Source organism: Bombina bombina, chromosome 6, assembly GCF_027579735.1.
Source record: "Bombina bombina isolate aBomBom1 chromosome 6, aBomBom1.pri, whole genome shotgun sequence".
NCBI classification, from domain to species: Eukaryota; Metazoa; Chordata; class Amphibia; order Anura; family Bombinatoridae; genus Bombina; species Bombina bombina.
The window spans coordinates 714,047,006-714,072,983 of record NC_069504.1 but is presented as its reverse complement, the minus strand read 5'-3'; the positions used below and the strand labels follow the sequence as shown (position 1 = coordinate 714,072,983).

The following is a 25,978-nucleotide window of genomic DNA, read 5'->3' as shown; positions in this document are numbered from 1 at the left end:
CCTCCGACATCGCCGACACCTGCATTATATTATTAACCCCTAATCTGCCGCTCCGGACACCGCCGCCACCTACATTATACTTATGAACCCCTAATCTGCTGCCCCCAACATCGCCGAACCCTACATTATATTTATTAACCCCTAATCTGCCGACCCAATGTTGGCGCAACCTAACTACATTTATTAACCCCTAATCTGCCACCCCCAATGTCGCCACCACTATAATAAAGTTATTAACCCCTAAATCTAAGTCTAACCCTAACATCCCCCACTAAAGTAAAGTACGGAAAAAAAACCACTAAATTACAGAAAATAATAAAATAATTACAAGATTTTTAAACTAATTACACCTACTCTAATCCCCCTAACAAAATAAAAAAGCCCCCCAAAATAAAAAAGCCCTACCCTACACTAAATTACAAATAGCCCTTAAAGGGACAGTATACACTCATTTTCATATAACTGCATGTAATAGACACTACTATAAAGAATAGGATGCACAGATACTGATATAAAAATACAGTTTAAAATGGTTTAAAAACGTACTTAGAAGCTTTCAGTTTAGCTCTGTTGAAAAGGTAGCTGGAAAGCCCACTGCAAGTGGCAAATAAGACACTCCCCCCTCCCCCTTCTTTTGCATATGAAAAGACCATTTACACAAACAAGAGCAAGCTGGAGAAGGTAGCTGACCGTATTCACATAAAACTTTGGGGCTTGGTTAGGAGTCTGAAAATCAGAGCAATGTTATTTAAAAATAAGCAAAACTATACATTTATTTTAAAAAAAAACTTTATGGGCTATATAAATAGATCATCTACAAAACATTTATGCAAAGAAAAAATGAGTGTATAATGTCCCTTTAAAAGGACCTTTTGCGGGGCATTGCCCCAAATTAATCAGCTCTTTTACCTGTAACAAAAATATACAAATACCCCCCCCAACATTAAAACCCACCACCCACACAACCAACCCTACTCTAAATCCCACCAAATCCCCCCTTAAAAAAACCTAACACTAACCCCTTGAAGATCACCCTACTGTAAGACGTCTTCACCCAACCGAGCAGAAGGGGTCCTCCAGACGGGCAGAAGTCTTCATCCAAGCTGGGCAGAAAAGGTCCTCCAGATGGGCAGAAGTCTTCATCCAGACGGCATCTTCTATCTTCATCCATCCGGCGTGGAGTGGGTCCATCTTCAAGACATCCGACACAGAGCATCCTCTTCAAACGTCGGCCGACTGAAGAATGAAGGTTCCTTTAAATGACGTCATCCAAGATGGCGTCCCTTCAATTCCGATTGGCTGATAGTATTCTATCAGCCAATCGGAATTAAGGTAGAAAAAATCCTATTGGCTGATGCAATCAGCCAATAGGATTGAGCTTGCATTCTATTGGCTGATTGGAACAGCCAATAGAATGCCAGCTCAATCCTATTGGCTGATTGCATCAGCCAATAGGATTTTTTCTACCTTAATTCCGATTGGCTGATAGAATTCTATCAGCCAATCGGAATTGAAGGGATGCCATCTTGGATGACATCATTTAAAGGAACCTTTATTGAGTCGTCGGACAAAGAAAGAAGAGGATGCTCCGCGTCGGATGTCTTGAAGATGGACCCGCTCTGCGCCGGATGGATGAAGATAGAAGATGCCGTCTGGATGAAGACTTCTGCCCATCTGGAGGACCTCTTCTGCCCGGCTTGGATGAAGACTTCTGCCCGTCTGGAGGACCACTTCTGCCCGGTTGGGTGAAGACATCTCACGGTAGGGTGATCTTCAAGGGGTTCGTGTTAGGTTTTTTTAAGGGGGGATTGGGTGGGATTTAGAGTAGGGTTGGTTGTGTGGGTGGTGGGTTTTAATGTTGGGGGGAGAATTGTTTTTTTTTACAGGTAAAAGAGCTGATTAATTTGGGGCAATGCCCCACAAAAGGCCCTTTTAAGGGCTATTTGTAAGTTAGTGTAGGGTAGGGCTTTTTTATTTTGGGGGGGCATTTTTATTTTGTTAGGGGGATTAGAGTAGGTGTAATTAGTTTAAAATTCTTGTAATTATTTTATTATTTTCTGTAATTTAGTGTTTGTTTTTTCATACTTTAGATATTTTTTTTTTAAATTGTAATTAATTGTATTTAGTTTAGGTAATTCATTTAATTATAGTGTAGTGTTAGGTGTAATTGTAACTTAGGTTAGGTTTTATTTTACAGGTACTTTTGTATTTATTTTAGCTAGGTAGTTATAACTATTTAATAACTATTCTACCTATTTAAAATAAATACAAATTTGCCTGTAAAATAAAAATAAACCCTAAGATAGCTACAATGTAACTATTAGTTATATTGTAGCTAGCTTAGGCTTTATTTTATTGGTAAGTATTTAGTTTTAAATAGGAATAATTTAGCTAATTATAGTAATTTTATTTAGATTTATTGTAATTATATTTAAGTTAGGGGGGTTAGGGTTAGGGTTAGACTTATATTTACGGGTTAATACATGTAATATAGTGGCGGCGACTTTGGGGTTAATAAATGTAGGTAGGTGTCGGTGATGTTAGGGCTGGCAGATTAGGGGTTAATAATATTTGAATAGTGTTTGCGATGCTGTAGTGTGGCGGTTTAGGGGTTAATATATTTATTATAGTGGTGTCGATGTCCTGTTTGGCAGATTAGGGGTTTAAATTTTTATTTTAGTGTTTGCGATGTGGGGGGGGGGGCTCGGTTTAGGGGTTAAAAGGTAGTTTATGGGTGTTAGTGTACTTTTTAGCACTTTAGTTAAGAGATTTATGCTACAGCGTTGTAGTGTAAAACTCTTAACTACTGACTTTAAAATGCGGTACTAGGCTTGACTGGAGAGGGTCTACCGCTCACTTTTGGTTAGACTCGTAATACCGGTGTTATGCAAGTCCCATTGAAAATATAGGATACGCAATTGACATAAGTGGATTTGCGGTATTTCCGAGTCTGGCCAAAAAAGTGAGCAGTGAGCCTGTCATTTTAAGACTCGTAATATCAGCGGGCGTTAAAAAGCAGCGTTGGGACCTCTCAACGCTGCTTTTCAACCCTAACGCACAACTCGTAATCTAGCCGACAGTGTTTTACAGTTGCTCCTATATAATTCACTGGGGCCGATTTATTAAGAGTCGAACGAACATGATCCGCTGTAGCGATCATGTCCGCCCAACATCGCTGAATGTCGACAGCATACACTGTTGGCATTTAACATTGCACAAGCAGTTCTGGTGAAGTACTTGTGCAATGCTCCCCCTGCGGATTCACGGCCACTAGCAGGGGGTGTCAATCAACTCGATCGTATGTGATCGGGTTGATTGCTGTACGCCACCTCAGAGATGGCATACCAGTTAAGGAGCAGCGATCTTAAGACAGCTGCTTCTTAACTGCTGTTTCCGGCGAGCCTGAAGGCTCGTGTGGAAACAGGAGTTATATGAAGGCTCGCGCGGAAACAGATGAATCTAGCCCAATTCGGGCCATGATAAATCGGCCCCACTGCGTCAACCTAAAATCTAAGGGCCCGATTATCTAAAGGTCTCTGGGCTGGCGAGATAATTTTTACGAATGTTTTCCAGTACTTGTGCTTTATTGATGGAATTATCTAAAGCCACTTTTTACCCTGAAAACAGGGTGTCTCACTAAGGGTGAATGAGATGCATGCATTACAAAAGTGCACAATGAAAATCACAAATTAAAAATCATACAAAATGAATAATTGAAACATAAATATGCAGAAAAAAAATGTATTGTTAAAGTGCATCAAAAATTGTAAAGAAAATTGTTAACCAAAAATCGTATTTTATCAATAACATAAATTTTTTATGTAAATTACACAGGAATTAATCGTATTACATAAATAAATCGTAATTTAAGTAGACTGGATGTGTAAAAAGAAATTTGTACCAAATACAAAATGTAATTGTTGTTTTATCATAAAATGGGCGTTCCATGTGCGTGTATGAAATTTTCTCTCATATCCAAGCGTAACTAGTTAAACATTTCCGCCCTACAGTTCTCACTGTTTTTTCTCGCAAACTAAAAGGTGTCGAGAGTCGGCATGAATAACCCCCTCAGAACCGGCAAAGTTTAGGTAATCGGCCCCTTGGAGATTAACTCCATTTCCTATAACCTCTCCTATTTCACTTGTTATATTACTGTGTTTAATCCTTTACATTTTTTAAAATTCATGTCCCGCTAGCTAAGCTAGAAGCAAAAATATCTTCAACGACTTCCAAAGTCCCTTCATTGACCCATCCTCTAGGAAGGGCAATAAAGTTCCTGAGTATGGCATAAAATGTCTTTCATCTGTTTGGGCTATCCTTAAGAAAACCTTTATGCCATACTGGGTAAAGGGTATGAATAATTCGGTCCGTATTACATGTTTATATTTAATAACCTGTGCATTAAGCTAGTGGCTGCGGATGTCTGGATAAGGGGGGGAGGAGGCAAGGTAAGGAGGTCCAGTGTTGTAAAGATTTATTTTTAATTTATTCTTGAGGTGGTGATTCTGCATTTAGGCTATTTCCAAAAGCTCAGTCCACTGAAAATATAATCTCCTGAATTTGCATTCTTGAGAAACAAACTCAAACTTCTTCAAGTTTAAGATTAATTTGCAGGTGATGATTTTTTATCTATTCCTGTACCGATCTAAGTAACTGCAGTGTGAATTCTGCTTATCAATGATTAATCAGCCCATCTGTACACAGACTCTAACTCTGTATTAACTTCTATATTAAAAGGACTTGAAACCCTATTTTGTTATTTCATGATTCAGATAGAGCATACAGTTTTAAACAACTTCCTAATTTGTATCTATTTTTGCATTTGCATCATTCTCTTGGTATCCTTTATTGATGGAGCAGCTGAACACATCGGAAGAGCCAATTACAAGAGGCATATTTAAATGCTATCAATGAAGACAGCACCCATCCACCTGGGGCACGGATTCATCAGGGACTGCCAATCCCAGTATACACAATAAAGAACAATGGAATCCAACCTCTTGTCTAAGACATGACTAAGAGTCCAATATTGGGCTTGAAATGTTCAAATCCTTTTTCCCATGATGTGGAAGCAATAAAGAAGTTGTATTACTATTTTTGACAAGAGGCTGGATTCCATTGTTTTTCATCAAGATGCATATATGTGCAGCCACCAATCAGCAGCTAGCTCCCAACTCCTGATCCTAAATAACTATGCTTTTCAAAAAAGGATGCAAAAAGAGAAACAAAGCAAATTAGATAAAAGTTAGATTGAAATTAGATGAAAGTTGTTTAAAATTGCATTAACGATCTGAATCATGAAATAAAAAATTGGATTTCATGTACCTTTAAACAGCTTGCTTTGTACAAAAATGTGCCCTTTTGTATGTTATGTTTCTGAAGGGGTTTTTATATTTTTTTTTGTTCCTTTATAGAAACATGGGGCTCCATTTATGAAGCAGTGGATACTGCTTTGGAGGCCCATCATTTCTGGCTCGCCTGAAACGGAAGTTAAGACCGCTGCTCCTTAACCTGCCCGCCACCTTTTAGATAGCGGATTTAAATCATCCCGATATGATCGGGATGATTAGCAACGCCTGTGAGCAGGTGCCAGTGAGTAAGGGGCGGCATAGCACAAGCATTTCACCAGAAATGCTTGTGCAATGATAAATGCGGACAGCGTATGCTGTCTGCATTTAGCGGTGTCAAGCGGACATGATTTGCTATAGCCTATGGTGTGGAAAAGTTAAAGTAAAAGTAGGTATATTGACTACTGGTAAATGTATTCTGTGTTATTAGTAATCATATTGAACTGTTTGTTGTGATCTCTGCTGTCTACAGTTTGATATTGTTTTTGTTTATTAAAATTTGAAAACTTTCAATACAAAATAATATAAAAATAATGTAAAAGTAGGTACATTTCTAAGAAAAGCAATGTTCCTCTAACCTCCAGATGCATGCACCTGGGAATTCCCTCAGTATTAACTATCGATTCGCTGAAGGCTTTTCATTTTCAATAGAATCTACCCTTGAAAATTATCTTTTTTTGTATTCATTTAGACACAAAGGGGCCTATTTATCAAGCACCGATTTTACCGCTGCTCCATAACTTGTCCGCCTGCTCTGAGGCGGCAGACAGAAATCAACCCGATCGAATACGATCGGGTTGATTGACACCCCCTGCTAGCAGCTGATTGGCCGTGAATTTGCAGGAGGCTGGTGCCTTCTGCATGCTGTCTGCATTTATCGATGTGCAGCGGACATGATACGCTACATTGTATCATGTCCGCTCGCACTTACATAAATAGGCCCCAAAGAATATTACTTTTGTGTCCTTCAAACCCTATGACCTCTACTTAACAAGCCGTCATCCGCAAATACGCTGCAATTCCGTAGCGTATTTGTGGCGAGCCTGATTCGCCTTAGTTATCAAACCCTACAGACGGGCAAAAGTAGAATTTAGTGACGTAACATACGATCCGCCGGACTCAGTCCGACACAGATCGATGCTTACGTCACTATAGATGTTCCGAACGCAAGTTCGGCACAATCTGACTACTTTTGCTAGTTATCAAATAACTAGCAGGTACGCTTGGCACTTTTCCGGCCCAGCGTACCTGGTTTTCAATCCGCCATCCTGGAGGCCGCGGATGCTATAGGAATCAATGGGAGTCGGAAAGCAGCAAAAGCTTATGTTCGCTGCTGCCCGATATCCCATTGATTCCTATGGGAATGTCTACACCTAACACCCTAACATGTACCCCGAGTCTAAACACCCCTAATCTGCCCCCCCCTACACCGCCACCACCTACATTATACTTATTAACCCCTAAACCGCCGCTCCCGGACCCCGCCGCAACTAAATAGAGTGTTCAACCCCTAAACCGCCGCTCAAGGAGCCCACCGCCACCTACATTATACTTATTAACCCCTAATCTGCCCCCCTACACTGCCGCCACCTACATTATATTTATTAACCCCTAATCTGCCCCCTACACCGCCGCCACTATATTAAATGTATTAACCCCTAAACCTAAGTCTAACACTAACCCTTACACCACCTAACTTAAATATAATTTAAATAAATCTAAATAAAATTATTCCTATTTAAAACTAAATACTTACCTATAAAATAAACTCTAAGCTAGCTACAATATAACTAATAGTTACATTGTATCTATCTTAGGATTTATTTTTATTTTACAGGCAACTTTGTATTTATTTTAACTAGGTAGAATAGTTATTAAATAGTTATTAACTATTTACTAACTACCTAGTTAAAATAAATACCTGTAAAATAAAACCTCACCTAAGTTACAATTACACCTAACACTACACTATACTATCATTAAACTAATTACCTACATTAATTACAATTAAATAAAATTAAATAAAATTATCTAAAGTGCAAAAAAAAACCCACTAAATTACAGAAAATAATAAAATAATTACAAGTTTTTAAAACTAATTGCACCTAATCTAATCCCCCTAATAAAATAAAAAAGGCCCCCAAAATAATAAAAAGCCCTACCCTATACTAAATTACAAATAACCCTTAAAAGGGCATTTTGCAGGGCATTGCCCCAAAGTAATCAGCTCTTTTACCTGAAAATAAAGTACAATACCCCCCAACATTAAAACCCACCACCCACACAACCAACCCTACTCTAAAACCCACCCAATCCCCCCTTAAAAAAACCTAACACTAACCCCTTGAAGATCACCCTACCTTGAGACGTCTTCACCCAACCGGGCCGAAGTCCTCCATGAAGCCTGGTGAAGTGGTCCTCCAGACGGGCAGAAGTTTTCATCCATGCCAGGGCGAAGAGGTCCTCCAGACGGGCAGAAGTCTTCATCCAGGCGGCATCCTCTATCTTCATCCATCAGCCAATAGAATGCGAGCTCAATCCTATTGGCCTCTTCGCCCTGGTTTTGATGAAGACTTATGCCTGTCTGGAGGACCACTTTGCCCGGCTTCGTCGAGGACTTCGGCCCGGTTGGGTGAAGACATCTCAAGGTAGGTTGATCTTCAAGGGGTTAGTGTTAGGTTTAATTAATTTAATAAATTAATATATAAATAAATTTAATTAATATAATAATACATTTAATTAATAAATATAATGTATGTGGCGGTGGGCTCCGGGAGCGTCGGTTTAGGGGTTAAACACTTTATTTAGTTGTGGCAGGGTCCGGGAGCGGCGGTTTAGGGGTTAAACACTTTATTCAGTTGCGGCAGGGTCCAAGAGCGGCAGGATAGGGGCTAATAACTTTATGTAGGTGATGGCGGTATAGGGGGCAGAAGATTAGGGGTTAATATGTATAATGTAGGTGGTGGTGGGCTCCGGGAGCGGCAGTTTATGGGGTTAATACATTAATTAGAGTTGCTGTGGGCTCTGGGAGCGGCGGTTTAGGGGTCAAACTCTTTATTTAGTTGCGGCGGGGTCCGGGAGCGGCAGTTTAGGGGGTAAGTTAGTATAGTGTGGGTGTAAGTTAGTATAGTGTGGGTGTTTAGTGACAGGGTACCAAGAAAGCTGTAGAAAAGCCGAAGAGCAGTGAGATCGATGACAGTTAACAACAATCCGCTGCTCATCGCACCGTACTTGGTGCGCGGCTTTTTGACAGCTTTTTTGATAATTTTGGAGAGCGTATTCAGGTCCGCGGCCGCGATGTTAGGCGATCTTGGGAGAGCGTATTGATGCCGTTGAATGCAGGTAAATTGACGGCTTGATAAATAGAGGCCCATATATGAAAGAAGAGGGAAAATAGATATTTTCCATTTGAAACACATATCAAAACAAGCTACTAAACAAGCTACTAAACATGTCATTTCCGCGCGCAATATGGTCTTTTCGCAATCTATTTTTCATTGCCCTGATATAACAAGTTTTGAAAAATTTTGATTGCAAGCGCGCAAGCGCCTTTTACGCAACAATCCTTTCCGCGCTCGAAGAGCTGTAGTTAACATTTTTCCGCAACATAAAAGTTTCACAAAACAATTAAAAAATACATTACAAAGTACAGTTACACTCATATTAACACTGTCTAATAAAAAAAAAAAAAAATTAAAAAAAAATTGCACACAAAAGGGCTCAAAGATAGGAGATTTCTGCTGTTAGAAAAAAAAACAGACAAAGGGATTTTACATAGAAATACATAGATACATTGCTAAAGATGTATTTGTATATAGATAATATATATGTGTGCATATACTGTATATTAATGTATTAATATGTTTAAATATGTATTGACAGACATATATACACATATAAAAACATAAATATATATGTACCATATATTTACATATATAAAAGTGCATTAGAGTCCTTTGCCATTTATGTTTTTAACTATGTATTTACTGTAAATATTTCACATTCGGTAATGCGAATATGCTATGTTGTATGCGCAATGGGAGGGTTTTTTTTTTTTTTAATTCTCCATTGACTTCTATGGGGAATGCAAAATTGCTATGGTGATTGCACAATCACAGGTGGTTTTTTTCCACTATTTTTCTCCATTGATCTCTATGGGGGGATACATGCAAGCGAAAACAAAAATGAAACTTAGTTTATGCATGGTATTTGGGGTAACGCACGCGCAATTTAAGTTATTTTGCAACTTGTAATAGCTGTTCAATTACTAAATGATCAAAACTCTTAACACGCATGGTGTTTTTGCGGGTTGCAAAAAACAGATTTGCCTCGTGACTTGTAATCTTGCCCCTAGTGAAGAACAAAGCTATTTAAACTGTTTCTGAGCACACCTTCAGCTTAGCGCACTTAGGCTTAGTGCACCTTAGTGGCAACACTCAAGCAAGCAAAACAGAGTTTTGTAGTGCACCCCATAGAAGTCCAAAAGGTGAGAGATTTAGTGCCTCCAGATTTTAGCGCAGACGAGGCTTTCGCTTGAGCACTATCTTTTTACTTTCAACTTGAGCGCAAGAATAAGAGCAAATATTTATTTAACTTGAGTGGTGTTAGCACTCAACAGCACTAATATTTTTGCACTGCACTAATCTGGTCCTTAATGAATAAAACTATAAAAAAAAAAAACTGTATAGTACATTCATTGCTTACTTTGCTTTTGTTGTAAAATACATTTATCATTTCTATTTATCTATCTGTCTGTCTGTATGTCAGTCTGTCTGTCTATCTATCTATTGCTATACCTTTATTCAATTTAAAAAAAGAAAGAAAGAAAAAGCCCAGATATAATGTATGATATGCTTTTTAGACCAGCATTATTCAAATTTTGATAGTAGATAATATTTTCCTTTAAATTACAGCCCACGTTACCTATGTTTATGATTATATTTGTATATTTTTGTTCCTATGTCTCTCTTTCTCCTCTCCCACCAGTAATTTAATAGGCTGATATTAGAACTTCTATAATGGGTGATTCACTCTTTGCACATCAGCTATGAGAGAAGTCTGAAGGATCCATGACTTTCTATTACACACAGTTATGAGTGCGCTCACAATGAGCAACTAACTACTGGTGAAATAATTTCTGTAAAATATGCAGCTCACAAAGCCAGGGCACATTATGTCACTAAAATGGTTTGGATCCCTGTCATTCACAGCAATTATATAAAATTTGCAACAGGAACATACACAGACAATTGTGAGAGGTGTAAGTACTAAAATACTATACATTTATGGTAATCATATGAGAGTCCAACATTAATAACACAAATGTGCGGCAACATAAATCTGCATTCCTACGTGTGACATTGAAATAGCTTGAAAATCAATGTTTTAGAAGGAAAGGCTATTAAATAAGATAAGGCCAAACATCAGGAAAAACTAGTTTTTCCAATAATATATGTTCCTGTATTTCCTCATTGCATTTGGGTAAGAAGGTTAATGGATATTATAATATTAGGTAATCAAGAGCATCAATAACACATGGCCGCCAATCCTCTGAACATTTAGGTTTGTAAAATGTTCTGCTAAAGTCCACACAATGAGCTAACTTTATATTAAATATTAACTCATCCTTATCTTATAATCAATTTAAACTTACCTTTAAAATTACATTAAACTACATTAAATTAATAATTAATCTACCCTAACTTTTATAATAAAATTACATTAAACGACAAATTAAATTAACTATATTATATATTTAGAAACCTAACCCTACTCAAATAATTTAAATCTACACTAAAAAATTACTAAGTTACAAAAACCTAATAACTAAGTTACAAAAAATAATAAACACTAAGTTACACAAAAAAATAAACACTAAGTTACACAAAATAAAAAATAAATTATCAAAGATTTAAACTAATTACACCTAATCTAAGGGTCCTATGAAAATAAAAAAGCTCCCCCCCCCCAAATAAAAAAACCCCTAACCTACAATAAACTACAAATAGCCCTTAAAAGAAATCAGCTCTTTTACCTGTAAAAAAAAAATACAAACACCCCCAACAGTAAAACCCACCACCCACACAACCAACCCCCCAAATAAAAACCTAATAAAAAAACCTAAGATCCCCATTGCCCTGAAAAGGGCATTTGGATGGGCATTGCCCTTAAAGGGGCATTTAGCTCTATTGCACCCAAACCCTAATCTAAAATAAAACCCACCCAATAAACCCTTACAAAATCTTAACACTAACCCCTGAAGATCGACTTACAGTTTTGAAGATCAAATATCCATCCTCCAAGAAGCCAGGAGAAGTCCTCATGGAAGCTGGCAGAAGTTTTCATTCAAACTGCGAAGTCTTCATCCAAGCCCGCAGAAGTCTTCACCCAGACGGCATCTTCTATCTTCATCCATCCGGCATGGAGCGGCTCCATCTTCCAGACATCTGTCGCGGAGCATCCTCTTCCATCGATGTCTTCTTGAACAATGAATGTTCCTTTAAATGACGTCATCCAAGATGGCGTCCCTTAGATTCCAATTGGCTGATAGAATTCTATCAGCCAATCGGAATTAAGGTTGAAAAAATCCTATTGGCTGTTGCAATCAGCCAATAGGATTGAACTTCAATTTTATTGGCTGATCCAATCAGTCAATAGGATTGAGCTTGCATTCTATTGGCTGTTCCAATTCATTTGTCGGCAGTCGTCGGAAAGAAGAGGATGCTCCGCATCGGATGTCTTGAAGATGGAGCCGCTCCGTGCCGGATGGATGAAGATAGAAGATGCCGTCTGGGTGAAGACTTCTGCGGGCTTGGATGAAGACTTCTGCCGGCTTCGATGAGGACTTCTCCTGGCTTCTTGGAGGATGGATGTCAGATCTTCAAAACTGTAAGTCGATCTTCAGGGGTTAGTGTTAGGATTTTTTAAGGATGTATTGAGTGGGTTTTAGTTTTAGAATTGGGTTTGGGCTGCAATAGAGCTAAATGCCCTTTTAAGGGCAATGCCCATCCAAATGCCCTTTTCAGGGCAATGGGGAGCTTAGGTTTATTAAGTTAGGTTTTTATTTGGGGGGTTGGTTGTGTGGGTGGTGGGTTTTACTGTTGGGGGGGTATTTTTATTTTTTATTTACAGGTAAAAGAGCTGATTTCTTTGGGGCAATGCCCTGCAAAAGGTCCTTTTAAGGGCTATTTGTAGATTATTGTAGGCTTGGGGATATTTTATTTTGGGGGGGCTTTTTTATTTTCATAGGGCCCTTAGATTAGATGTAAATAGTTTAAATCTTTGATAATTTATTTTTTATTTTTTGTCACTTAGTGTTTATTTTTTTGTGTAACTTAGTATTTGTTATTTTTTGCAACTTAGTATTTTTTTAGTGTAGATTTAAATTATTTGAGTAGGGTTAGGTTTTTAAATATATAATATAGTTAATTTAATTTGTAGTTTAATGTAATTTAGTCTAATAGTTAAGGTAGATTAATTATTAGTTTAATATAGTTTAATGTAATTTTAGTATAATAGTTAGGGTGGGTTAATTATTAGTTTAATATAGTTTAATGTAATTTTATTATAATAGCTAGGGTAGGTTAATTATTAGTTTAATATAGTTTAATGTAATTTTATTATAATAGCTAGGGTAGGTTAATTATTAGCTTAATATAGTTTAATTTAATTTTGAAGGTAAGTTTAAATTGATTATTAGATAGGGATGAGTTAATATTTAATATAAAGTTAGCGGGTTGTTAAATTTAGGGGTTAATAACTTTATTTAGTTGTGGTGGGCTCCGGGAGCAGCGGGATAGGGGTTAATAACTTTATGTAGGTGGCGGCAGTGTCAGGACGGTAGATTAGGGGTTAATAAGTATAATGTAGGTGGCGGCGCTGTAGGGGGCCGCAGATTAGGCATTAATAAGTATAATGTAGGTGGCAGTGGTGTAGGGGTTGGAGATTAGGGGTTAATAACTTTTATTTAGGTGGCGGCGGTGTCGGGACAGCAGAATAGGGGTTAATAAGTATAATGTAGGTGGCAGCGGTGTAGGGGGCGGCAGATTAGGGGTTAATAAGTATAATGTAGGTGGCAGGGCGGCAGATTAGGGGTTAATAAGTATAATGTATGTGGCGGTGGTGTAGGGGGCAGCAGATTAGGGGTTAATAGCATAATGTAGGTGGCAGCGGTGTAGGGGGCAGCAGATTAGGGGTGTTTAGACTCGGGGTACATGTTAGGTTGTTTGGTGTAAACATAACTTTTATTCTACCATAGAAATCAATGGGATATCGGGCAGCAGCGAACATGAGCTTTCGCTGCTTTCAGACTCCCATTGATTCCTATAGCATCCGCTGCCCTGGAAACCAGGTACGCTGGGCCGGAATAGTGTTGAGCGTACCTGGTAGATATTTGTTAACTAGCAAAAGTAGTCAGATAGTGCCGAATTTGCATTTGGAACATTTGTAGTGACATAAGCATCGATCTGTGTCGGACTGAGACCGGCGGATCGTATGTTACATCACAAAATTCTACTTTTGCCGGTCTGTAGGCTTTGATAAATAAGGCGAATCAAGCTCTCCACAATTACGCTGCGGAATTCCAGCGTATTTGCGGTTGATGGCTTGATAAATAGGCCCCTATACCTTATGTTTATTTAAGATAAGACTTGACTGAAATGTTTAAACGACCAGTAAACACAGAAGATTTAAATAATCAACAAATGCAAGATAACAAGACAATGCAATAGCACTTAGTCTGAACTTCAAATGAGTAGTATCCTTTTGTTCTGACAATTTTAAAAGTTATGTCTATTTCCACTCCCCCTGTACCATGTGAGGGCAATCATCTAATCCCAAATGCATACACGTACCATGTGACAGCCATCAGCCAATCACAAATGCATACACACTTATTCTTGGACATGCTGAGTAGGAGCAGGTGACTAAAAAAGTTTAAATGTATAAAGACTGTGCACATTTTGTTAATGGAAGTAAATTGAAAAGTTGTTTAAAATTGCATGCTCTATCTGCATAATGAAAGTTTAATTTTGACTTGAGTGTCCCTTTAAGCTAAAGGTTTAGCTACATAGCAACTGGTTGGAATTATATGCAGCTTATCAGCAATTACGTAACATCAACAAATTAAAAAGACTTCATGATCTACCATGGAAAAACATTAAATACACATTTTTACACATTAGTATGTATTAGTACATAGAGACTAGGGATGGGCGAATGTGCAAATTTTTGAATTTCGAATGTAGAACGAATGTTATTACCGAAATTCGAATTCTAAATTCGAATGTCGATAAGAACAAATATTCTTAAAAATTCGAAAATCGAATGTTATTTACAGTTTTCGAATGTCACTTTCGAATTCGAATATTTATAATTATATCGAATGTCTACATTCGAAATTCAAATTTTTCGAATTCGAATATAAATTCGAATTTTTCGAATTCGAATATAAATTCGAATTTTTCGAATTTGAATATTGCATAATTCGAATATTACATTTAAAAGCATTAGAAATACTATTACAATCTAAATTCGAATTTTTCGAATTCGAATACACGTATTGCATAATTCTAATATTACATTTAAAGAAAAAGCATTAGAAATACTATTACAATCTAAATTTGAATTTTTCGAATTTGAATATTGCAGAATTCGAATATTACATTTAAAGAAAAAGCATTAGAAATACTATTACAATCTAAATTCGAATTTTTTTAATTCGAATATTGCATAATTCGAATATTACATTTAAAGAAAAAGCATTAGAAATACTATTACAATCTAATTTCGAATTTTTCGAATTTGAATATTGCATAATTCGAATATTACATTTAAAGATAAAGCATTAGAAATACTATTACAATCTAAATTCGAATTTTTCGAATTCGAATATTTTCTAATGTAATCGTAAAATTCGAAACCGAACATTCGAAAATCGAATGTTAGAATGTTATGTAAACATTCGAAATTCGATTTGAATGAACAAATGTGTTAAAATTCGTGCCGTTTTTCGAATGTTGCGAAACATTCGCCCATCCCTAATAGAGACCAGGGAAATCATTTTTACATACACCCATATTTTTTCGGCATATAAGATGCAACTTGGTCTAAGAGGAACCAAAGGTACCTTTAAAAGAAAGTTGTAGATTTTACCATTGTCAGGGTAGTCTTTGTCTATATTTTATAGGATATTTTGATATTTTACAAATATTTTTGATTTAAAGGCTACAAAATTTAACAACTAATATTTTATTATGATATTTCATTAATTAAAGCTCAAAATATAAATACAATTAGATTGATAATTTTATTTTAATTTTCTTCCCCTTATTGATAGCTCTCTCAAATTAAATTCTTCTCATTTTTAGAATGGTTTCTCCCTTACCTTGATTATTCACCTCTATCTTCAGTATTTCACATTTGTTGCTCTGTAGTTTTTCACATACCCCTCAGGCAGAATTAGTTTTTCCCACCTCATGCCTCCCCATATAAAAGCAGACAGAAATTGTGCTATTGCAAACTGCTTTGTAGTTGTACTGTCCGCTTTAGGCATAATAGATGCAGTATCATTTTGTATATCATCTATTTATTTTTTTAAACTGTGTACTATATGCCAAATATATGGCAGTGAAATATCGCTTTTGTCTATGCTACTGTGACAACCTGTAGTCGAAGGGACAGAAACCATCTTCTACTTATAGCTCTGTTTATTTGTGTCACCCTACAGTGGAAGGCACAAACTCCTTATACAAGAGATCCCTCTTCTCTGTAATTGGATGGAAAAGATTTGAGTATCATCTTATCTGTATTACTATATTTAAGCAAGAGACAGACCAACAGTTATACTGTTCCCATGTGTCTATGTCTTTTGGATAGGTCAGAACTTCCTAATATTGTTGCCTGTGTCACCCCATTGTCCCTTATAACTTCCAAACCATTTTTTGACATACAGCAGCAATGCGATCTGTTTCAAAACGGTTGCTGAGAATAAAGCAGGCTTCTGCGTCATCAATTCTATTGGAAAACAGCAAGGAGAGGGGAAGAGAAAGATACGATACAAGGAATATGATATAGATGCACAGAGGTATAGAATGGTAGAAATAAAAGTTAAAGAAAAAAAAGATGATAAAGGGAATCAAAGGGTATTCAGAGAGATATTGTCAGGGGAGAAAGAAACGTTTATAAGATGGGGGAAGGAGATGAAAAAAGGAAAGCGAGAAGAGTGGTGGAAAAAAAAACATAAAAAGAAAATGATGTAAGGAGAAATAAATTGTGAAGGATAAAAAGAGACAGAGAGGTAGGAAGTGATGTGGGAAATTGGAAAAGAAAAAAGAGAAACAAGAGAAAAAGGAATAAGTTGGTTAGTATTGTTGTTAGATACAAGTGACAATGACAACATTATTATGATTAATCAAGAAATAATGATAATGAACAGGCACAGAAAGCAAATATTTTCCTACACAAATATAAACAAACCAAAATTATTAACTATTTTAAAAATAATTGTTGAGTTTTTCATTCTCATTAGCCAGCCGGTACTAACAACACTTATAACTATATTGGTGGGCAGCACCAAGCCTTCACAAGGTTGTCAAGAAATTGTAACTGTATTCAATATAGAACCATCTACTACTAATAATATAATAATAATCATCATCATTAGTAGTGTACGCTCAAAAGAGGGCCAGGTGCAAACAGTTTTTTGGTGTGTGTGTGTCCAAAGGTAACTCATCAGTAAGCGATATTAAAAGGGTCGGACTGGGACTAAAAAGCAGCACTGGAAAATTTGGAGACCAGTCCTATATTCCGTTGATTCAGTATAAAGCGCACAAACAATTTTTATCAAACGGGATTACTGGGATACTCCTTCCCTAAATATTTTATATTAGAATTATATTATATTAGTTTGTATTTTTAAAAAAGTGTCAGATTGTGGTTATATAAGCACCCTACAACACTATCATCCATCCATTAATCACCCATTTAAATTGTAGCTTTCCATCCCCAGCTTCTGCAGCCCACCGGGAAATCTCCTGGTATCCTAGTAGGCCAATCTGGCCTTGGACAGTAATAATATACATGCTACTCTGTATAATGATTTTGAGGACAGATAGATAGTCCTGCTCTAATAGAGGGCTCCCCTGCATTAGAATTGTACACATTCTGTACACACTTATGTATAGATTGACTATTATGCCCCCCAGCACTGGGGGCCTAGTGCCACTGCACCTGCTGCACCAATGGTAGTTCTGCCTCTGATAATCACTCATCATCATATTAATCATAATGAGAATAATAAATGAGAATACGCTTTTTGGAAGCAACAAAGGAAATATTTGCTTTCAATGGCCTTTTAAAATATTTTAATACCTAAAATTCCAATAATACTTAAAGGGACAGTCAACACAAAAATTGTTATTGTTTAAAAAGATAAATAATACCTTTTACTACCCTTTCCCCAGCTTTGCACAAAAAACACGGTTATATTAACATACTTTATAACCTTTAAACCTCTAGATTTATGTCTGTTTCTAAGTCCCTAAAGACAGCCCGATGATCACATGCTTTTGCATTTGCTTTTCACATCAGGGGAATCTAGTTCATGTGAGCCATATAGATAAAATTGTGCTGATGCCCGTGGATTCTACCAACACAGCACTAATTGGCTTAAATGCAAGGCAATAGATGAAGTCATGTGATCAGGGGGCTGTCAGAAGATACAAGGTAATCACAGAGGTAAAAAGTGTATTTATATGACCATGTTTTATGTGCAAAACTGGGGTATGGGAAATAAAGGGATTATTTATCTATCTTTTAAAACAATAACAATGTTGAGTTGACTGTCACTTTAAGGGTCCATTAAACACAGTAGAATATCATACTCAACAAATGCACAATAAAAAGACAATTCAGAATCACTTAGATTGAATTTAAAATGACGAGATTTTTTTCTGACAAATTTCAGTTAGATTAATTATCTTTACTGCTGCATCATGTGACAGCCATCAACCAATCACAAAATACATATATGTATATTTTGTGATTTCTTGCACATGCTCATTAGTAGCTGGTGCCACTGAAAGTGTGCATATAAAAAGATTGCTCATATTTAGATAATGAAAGTGAATTGGAAGTTTGTTTAAAAGGGTGTGCTCTAACTGATTTATGAAAGTTTTTATTTTTGACTTTAGTGTTCCTTTAATATAATACTTTATTAAGAATGGTAATATTTTAAGACTTTTGGACCCTCGCTCAACAGTAATGATTAATATATTTAAGATGGACCTCAAAATAGATTAATCAAACCTCTTGACATGAAATTCCCTTTGTTTTACAATAATATCATTTCCAGGGTTCTCCAGATAAGAAATTGCCATCCAGGGGGTATTATGAAGTAGCCGGGAAAGGGTAGGGTAATACTTTGTAATATTGTTCTTTTAATTATAAATGTTACCCAAGCTATTAGTGATACTTTGTGCAAAAATATTGAAAATGTAATATTAGCTCATTTTATCTTAATATTGGCTTACATTTTATCCAGCTGGTAAGTAAAATCAGCTGTGCAGACTGTGCATCCTGGGGAGAACACTGAATTCTTATTTTTTAGATCTGTCTCACCTGGAGTACTTTTGCATTCTAATTATAACATCTAGCTGAAAAGTATATCAAGATAAACTAGTGAAAATGTAAGTTTATGTGGATTTTGTAAATACATTATAGAGCAAACTTTTCAGTTGTATTAGGATGCACTCTAACCTTTTACTTTCAACCTGTAATACGAGCGCACAAAAAGCTCACGAACGAAAGCACTAAATCGTGCTCCACTCATAATATGGCCCTTAGTAGGCAAACTTCTATTGATAGCTGTATGAGACAACACTTTGGAAAGAGGATCTTTACTGCTTGTTTAATAGGTTCAGTGACTTGGCATCTTGCTTCCACTCTTTGGGGTAAATTTACCAAGCAGCGGATGCTGCAATCTACTGCTGAAGTTTCCGGCTCGCCAGAAACTTAAGTTAAGAAGCAGCGATCATAAGACTGTTGCTCCTTAACTCGTCCACCACCTTTTAGGTGGCGGACTGCAATCATCCCGATACGATATGATCGGGATGATTGATACCCCTTCTAGCAGTCGTTTGGCCGTTAATGTGTAGGGGGCAGCACTGCACAAGCATTTCACAAGAAATACTTGTGCAATGTTAAATGCTGACAGCATATGCGGCATATACTGCAGCGAATCATGTCCGCCCGGCATTTGATAAATCGGCCCCTTTGTATCTGCTTAAAGGGACACTGAACCCAAATTTTTTCTTTCATGATTCAGATAGAGCATGAAATTTTAAGCAACTTTCTAATTTACTCCTATTATCAATTTTTCTTCGGTCTCTTGCTATCTTTATTTTAAAAGCAGGAATGTAAATCTTAGCAGCCAGCCCATTTTAGGTTCAGCACCATGGATAGCACTTGCTTATTTGATGCTTTCATTTACCCTCCAATAAGCAAGCATAACCCAGGTTCTCAACCAAAAATGGGCCGGCTCCTATGTATCATATTCCTGCTTTTTAAATAAAGATAGCAAGAGAATGAAGACAATTTGATAATAGGAGTAAATTAGAAAGTTGCTTAAAATTGCATGCTCTATCTGAATCATGAAAGAAAAATTTGGGGTTTATTGTCCCTTTAAGGATAACAACAGTATTATCACTATTACACATGCACATGCACATGAATGGTTTGAATGTGAGCAAAGTGCAGCAATACTCATGAAAGTCCAAAATAAATTTGGTAAACCTGTCTAATAGATGCCAACTGGTAAGAACACTGAACTAAACCAAAATCAGGAAATCATTTTCATCAGTTCAAAATTAAAGGGACAGTGAAGTCCAAATTAAACTGTCATGATACAGATAGAGCATACAATTGTAAACAACTTTCCAATTTACTTCTATAAGCTAATTTACTTTGTTTTATTTGTATCCTTGTTGAAAAACATACCTAGATAGGTTCAGGAGCAGCAATGCACTACTAGGAACTAGCTGCTGATTGGTGGCTACACATATATACTGTACATATATATATATATATATATATATATCTTGTGATTGGCTTACCAGTTGTAATCAGCAAGCTCCCAATAGTGCATTGCTGCTCCTTCAACATATCATACCAAGAGAATGAAGCACACTTTATATTAGAAGTAAATTGGATTTAAAAATAAATAAACGTGTGTGCTCTGTCTAAATCACAAGATTTGCCCTTATGAAAGGGCAAATCTTAGGGACTTGGGAAAGAGTTTAAGGTAGGTAACAATATACCTGCACTTAATATTCTGTGATTTATGTATAAAAAGCACATCTTCCAGAGTCTAGTGGCCATCCGGACTATTGGAGCAGAGGCAATTGGTGGAACTCAGTTTTCAAAACATCACATGGAGAGTGTCCAACAGCAACTGTTAAACTTATCTAATGTTGGATAAATATCATATAATCATAGATCTAAGATAATATCACTGAAACCATTGGCAGGTGGATATAAGAAATCAGACATTTGTAAGATGGACTACACTTTATATTAAAGGGACACTGAACCCAAATTTTTTCTTTCATGATTCAGATAGAGCATGCAATTTTAAGCAACTTTCTAATTTACTCATATTATCAATTTGTCTTTGTTCTCTTGCTGTGTTTATTTGAAAAAGAAGGCATCTAAGCTATTTGTTTGGTTCAGCACCCTGGACAGCACTTGTTCATTGGTGGATGAATTTATCCACCAATCAGCAAGGACAACCCAGGTTGTTCACAAAAAATGGGCCAGCATCTAAACTTACATTCTTGCTTTTCAAATAAACATACCAAGAGCATGAAGAAAATTTGATAATAGCAGTAAATTAGAAAGTTGCTTACAATTGCATGCTCTATCTGAATCCCGAAAGAAAAAAATTGGGTTCAGTGTCCCTTTAAGCCTTTTGACTATAAATGTTATGTGTTAGAAATGAAGGGACAGTCTACTCCAAAAATGTTATTGTTTAAAAATATAGATAATCTAAGGACCGCCGCTGAGGACTGCCGCTGAGGATCCGTGCATCGGGGTAGCCAGCTCCATACCTCCGCTCTGCGACGCCTTCGCCCTGGATGAAGATAGAAGATGATGGAGCTGCCTAGAAGAAGACCTTCTCTGCCGGCCTTCAAGAATGGTGAGTACCTATTTGGGACTTAATTTTAGGCTTTTTTTTTATTATTTTTGTTTTTTTGTTTTTTTTTAAGATTAGGGATTAAATGGGCTGTAAAAGAGCTGATTGTACTTTTAAGGGCAATGCCTATACAAATGCCCCTTTAGGGGCAATGGGTAGTTTAGGTTTTTTAGTGTTAGGTTTTTTATTTTGGGGGTTTGGTGGGTGGGTTTTTTTTACTGTTAGGGGGGACTTAGTATTTTTTAAATGTAAAAGAGCTGTTTAACTTAGGGCAATGCCCTACAAAATGCAATTTTAAAGGCTATTGGTAGTTTAGTTTAGATTAGGGGGTGTTTTTAGGTTAGGGGGGCTTAGTAATTAAATTAGTTATTTGCGTTGTGGGGGGTTGGCGGTTTAGGTGTTAATAGGTTAATTAGATTTATTGCGATGTGGGGGATATGGCGGTTTAGGGGTTAATAGGTTAATTAGGTTTATTGCTATGTGGGGGGTTGGTGGTTTAGGGGTTAATAGGTTAATTAGGTGTATTGTGATGTGGGGTTTGGCGGTTAAGGGGTTAATAGGTTAATTAGGTTTATTGCAATGTGGGGAGTTGGCGGTTAATGGGTTAATATTTTAATGATGCTATTTGCAGATTAGGGGTTAACTACTTTATTATTTTGCAATGTGGGGGTTTGCGGTTTAGGTGTTTGTTAATACTTCATGCGGGAGGTTAGTTTTTTTGTTATACTTCGTGCGGGCAGTTACGTGTTTTTTCGTTATTTCCTGCAGGCAGTTTTTTTTGGGGTTTTTTAAGGCTTTGGGTTTGCCTACGCTGCATCCAGGTGGAGTCTTTCACCACCTGCCATTTTTTTCCAGGTGGATTATTTTGGCTGCACACGCAGCCAACATTTTTTTGGCTGCCTTGGGCAGCCAACATTCCTTTGAGGATGCGTGCGCAACTGGCGACAAACGTGATTATAGTATAGATTATAGTATAGATTCCCCAGTTTTGCACAGCCAACATTAATACACTTTTTACCTCTGTGATTACCTTGTATCTAAGCCTCTGCAGATTAACCCTTAGCTCAGTTCTTTAATCAGTCAGTGGACTTTCATAAATAACTCCACGAGCGTGAGCACAGTGTTATCTATATGGCAAACATTAATTAATGCCCTCTAGCTATGAAACAATGTCAAATGCATTCAGATAAAAGGCGGCCTTCAAGGGCTTAAAAATTAGCATGTGAGCCTACCTAGGTTTATCTTTCAACAAAGAATACCAAGAGAACAAAGCAAATTTGATGATAAAAGTAAACTGAACGTTGTTTAAAATTACATGCTCTATCTGAATCATGAAAGTTTAATTTTCACTAGATTGTCCCTTTAACTTTGCCATTTATTCAAAATGTAGAGTCAGATTCAGTGAAAAAAAGCAATATATACTACAGTATTATAGGAGACCTATGTAAATAAAAAAATACTTTATTAACTTGTATTGTTTTATACATACACAGGGATTCATTTACTAAATATGCCAGGTACACTTTTGAAGTAGTAATATTTTATTTTAAATGCTATGACCTGATATAATAGGCCCCACTATGGCCTAGAACTCATTCAAGATGCTTTTGATGGCGACATTGTTGCAGCTGAGCGACAGCCCTGATTCTATTAATAGTGGTGGGTCCGCTGTTAAATAACTATTACCTACTTTAAAAGTAGAATATCACTATGACTGTTACTGTTATGTTTAAATAGTTGCTTTTAACAGCAATACAACTGCTTTTAGTTAGACAAACAGATCATAAAGAAATGATCTTCTATCCTGAGCTAATTCACTCTGCAGTTTAATCCAAACTGCAGCTCACCTGATGCCCTCCCTGTGCAATTAACCCTATCTGCATTGTCCTGCACCACCAATAACAGTAACTAAGTCACTAAGCCCAGTAACCTAATACCCCCATAGGTACTCACCATTCCTGAAGTTGTCTTCTTCCAGGCGGCTCCATCTTCATCCATCGCGGACCATTTTCTTTCTGCTTGCCGGAGGATTCTTTCACCACCCTGCCATTTTCGAAATCCACCAGGATGCAGGTTTGCTGCATCCAGGTGGATTCTTTTCACTGAGCACGCAGCCAACATTCTTTTGGCTGCCTCGAGCAGCCAACGGTCCTTTGAGGATGCGTGCACAACTGGCGATGGACACCTTACAAATGCGATTATAGTATAGATTAGATTAGGTTTAAAATTTTACTTTGGATCATTTAAAAATATTAGATTTTTTATTTTAATTTAATCTTAGGGTTTTTTTTATTTAATGTTAGGATTTTTTAATTTAATTTTAAATTAGGATTTTTTTAGTTTCGTAATTTTTAATTAATTTATTAGTAAGATAGTCTTTTTTAATTTTTTGCAATTGGGGTTAATTTAGGGGGTGATAGGTTAGGGGGCTTAGTGATTAGATTAATATTTTACATTGTGGGGGGATGGCGGTTTAGGGGTTAATTGGTTAATTAGGTAGATTGCGTTGTGGGGGTTGGCGGATTAGGGGTTAATAGGGTAATTAGGTATGTTGTGTTGTGGGTGGTTGATGGTTTAGAGGTTAATACATTTATTAGGTACTTTGCAATGTGGGGGGATGGCGGTTTAGAGGTTAATACATTTATTAGGTACTTTGCGTTGTGCGGGGATGGCATTTTAGGGGTTAATAGTTTAAAATCGGTAGTTTGTGTTGTGGGTGGTTGGCGGTTTAGAGGCAAATACATTTATTAGGTACTTTGCAATGTGGGGGGATAGCGGTTTAGAGGTTAATACTTTTTATTATTAGTTGTGATGTTGGGGGGATGGAGAATATAGGGGTTTTGACGTGTCAGGTTTATTTTTGGGAGGCGGGTTAGACTTTTAAGGGTGTTTTAACATTTTTTTGTTATTTTCTTATTTGCCGGCAGTTCATAAACTGCAGTTTATCATCTGACGGCGCCGTTTATATGACTCACCCGATGTGCGAGGTGAACTTACGGGCGGTGTGGGTTTCAGCAGTTGCATTGAAACCTACGCTGCATATATAATCTCGCCCTATATATTTACTGGTTAGAAGAAACCATGCCCTAACCTTAGTTAAAACTTTTCCTTCTTTCCAGTAATTGAGAATACACAAAAATTGTTTAGATGTGGATTCTTTTAAGTCAGCAGCAGAAGAACTGCTTTTAGAGAGGGGTTTCTCGAAGAAAACACTTACTGAAGCATACAATAAATCAATGCACTGAGATAAAATTACCTTTGTAATTCTTAGGATTAAAATGCAGTCCGAAAATTAGATTAATTTTATTATTACTTATTCTGTGCGATCAAGTAGTGTGAAAAGAAATTTGGAAAATCACTCATGTTTTGTTATTCATAGCAAATCGATTTTAGCATTTGATACAAGTATCTGTAGGGAAAAAAATGTCAACTGTTTTATGCTGGCCACTTACAAAAACTGATTTTAATTTGTGTTAATAACCATTTTTTGTTATACTTTGTGCGGGCAGTTATGTGTTTTTTATTTATTTCTTGTGGGCAGTTACGTGTTTTTTCGTTATTTGCTGCAGGCAGTTGCGTGGTTTTTTTTTTTTTTTTTTTAAAGGCTTCGGGTTTGCCTACGCTGCATCCAGGTGGATTCCGAAAATGGCAGGGTGGTAAGTTTTGCCCCACAAAGTCTTCCAGTTTCTTTTTCTCTCCTTATTTCCTAATCACAATTAAAGGGACAAGAAACTCAATTTGTTTTCTTTTTTGATTCAGATAGAACATTTTAAACAATTTTCCACTTCTATAATCAAATTTGGTTTGTCCACTTAGTATCTTCCGTTAAGAAGCAGCAATGAACTACTCAGAACTAGCTGAACACATCAGGTGAGCCAATGACAAGAAGCATTTATGTGCCACCACCAACCAGCAGCTAGTTCCCAGTAATGATTTGCTGCTCCTCAGCCTACCTAGGTATTCTTTTCAACAAAGAATTCAAAGAGTGCAAAGGAAATGAGATAAATTAGATACAGTGAAAAGTTGTTTAAAATGACATGCTCTATCTGAATCATGAAAGAAGAATGTTGGGTTTCATGTCCCTTTAACCATAAGAACAACCATCCCATTTGCTATAAATGCTAAACATAATGCCCCCCGCCCACTGCAGATAGTCCTTATGGGTAAACTGATAAAGAGCAACACTACTAGCCCTAACCAAAAAACATTTTCTCCACTGAAAAGTAATGGTTGACCCACAGCCACTTTTACTTTCCTTGTAGCGTTAGATGGGACTGATAGGGTAAATTGCTGTTGGGGGAGATTAATAGCAGACATAGGGTCTGGGCATAGAGGTATGGTGTACTAAAAGTTATTTTGGTGGAGGAGACCATGGGTGGGTTTAATTGTGATAGGGACGTTAATTCTAGAGTCAATAGCAGAAGGGGGCATGTGAGAAAGG

The 25,978-nt window shown here is 36.8% G+C and overlaps 1 protein-coding gene across 1 annotated transcript in view; it reads right to left on the bottom strand.

Moving 5' to 3' along the window:
* The window catches only part of LOC128663525 (potassium channel subfamily T member 2-like), a 772,127-nt gene that overhangs the window by 317,438 nt on the left and 428,711 nt on the right, over nt 1–25,978 (bottom strand). The window contains exon 13 of the mRNA XM_053717898.1: nt 16,298–16,361. Within this exon, the coding sequence (XP_053573873.1) occupies nt 16,298–16,361 (64 nt within the window). The remainder of the gene's footprint in view (nt 1–16,297; nt 16,362–25,978) is intronic.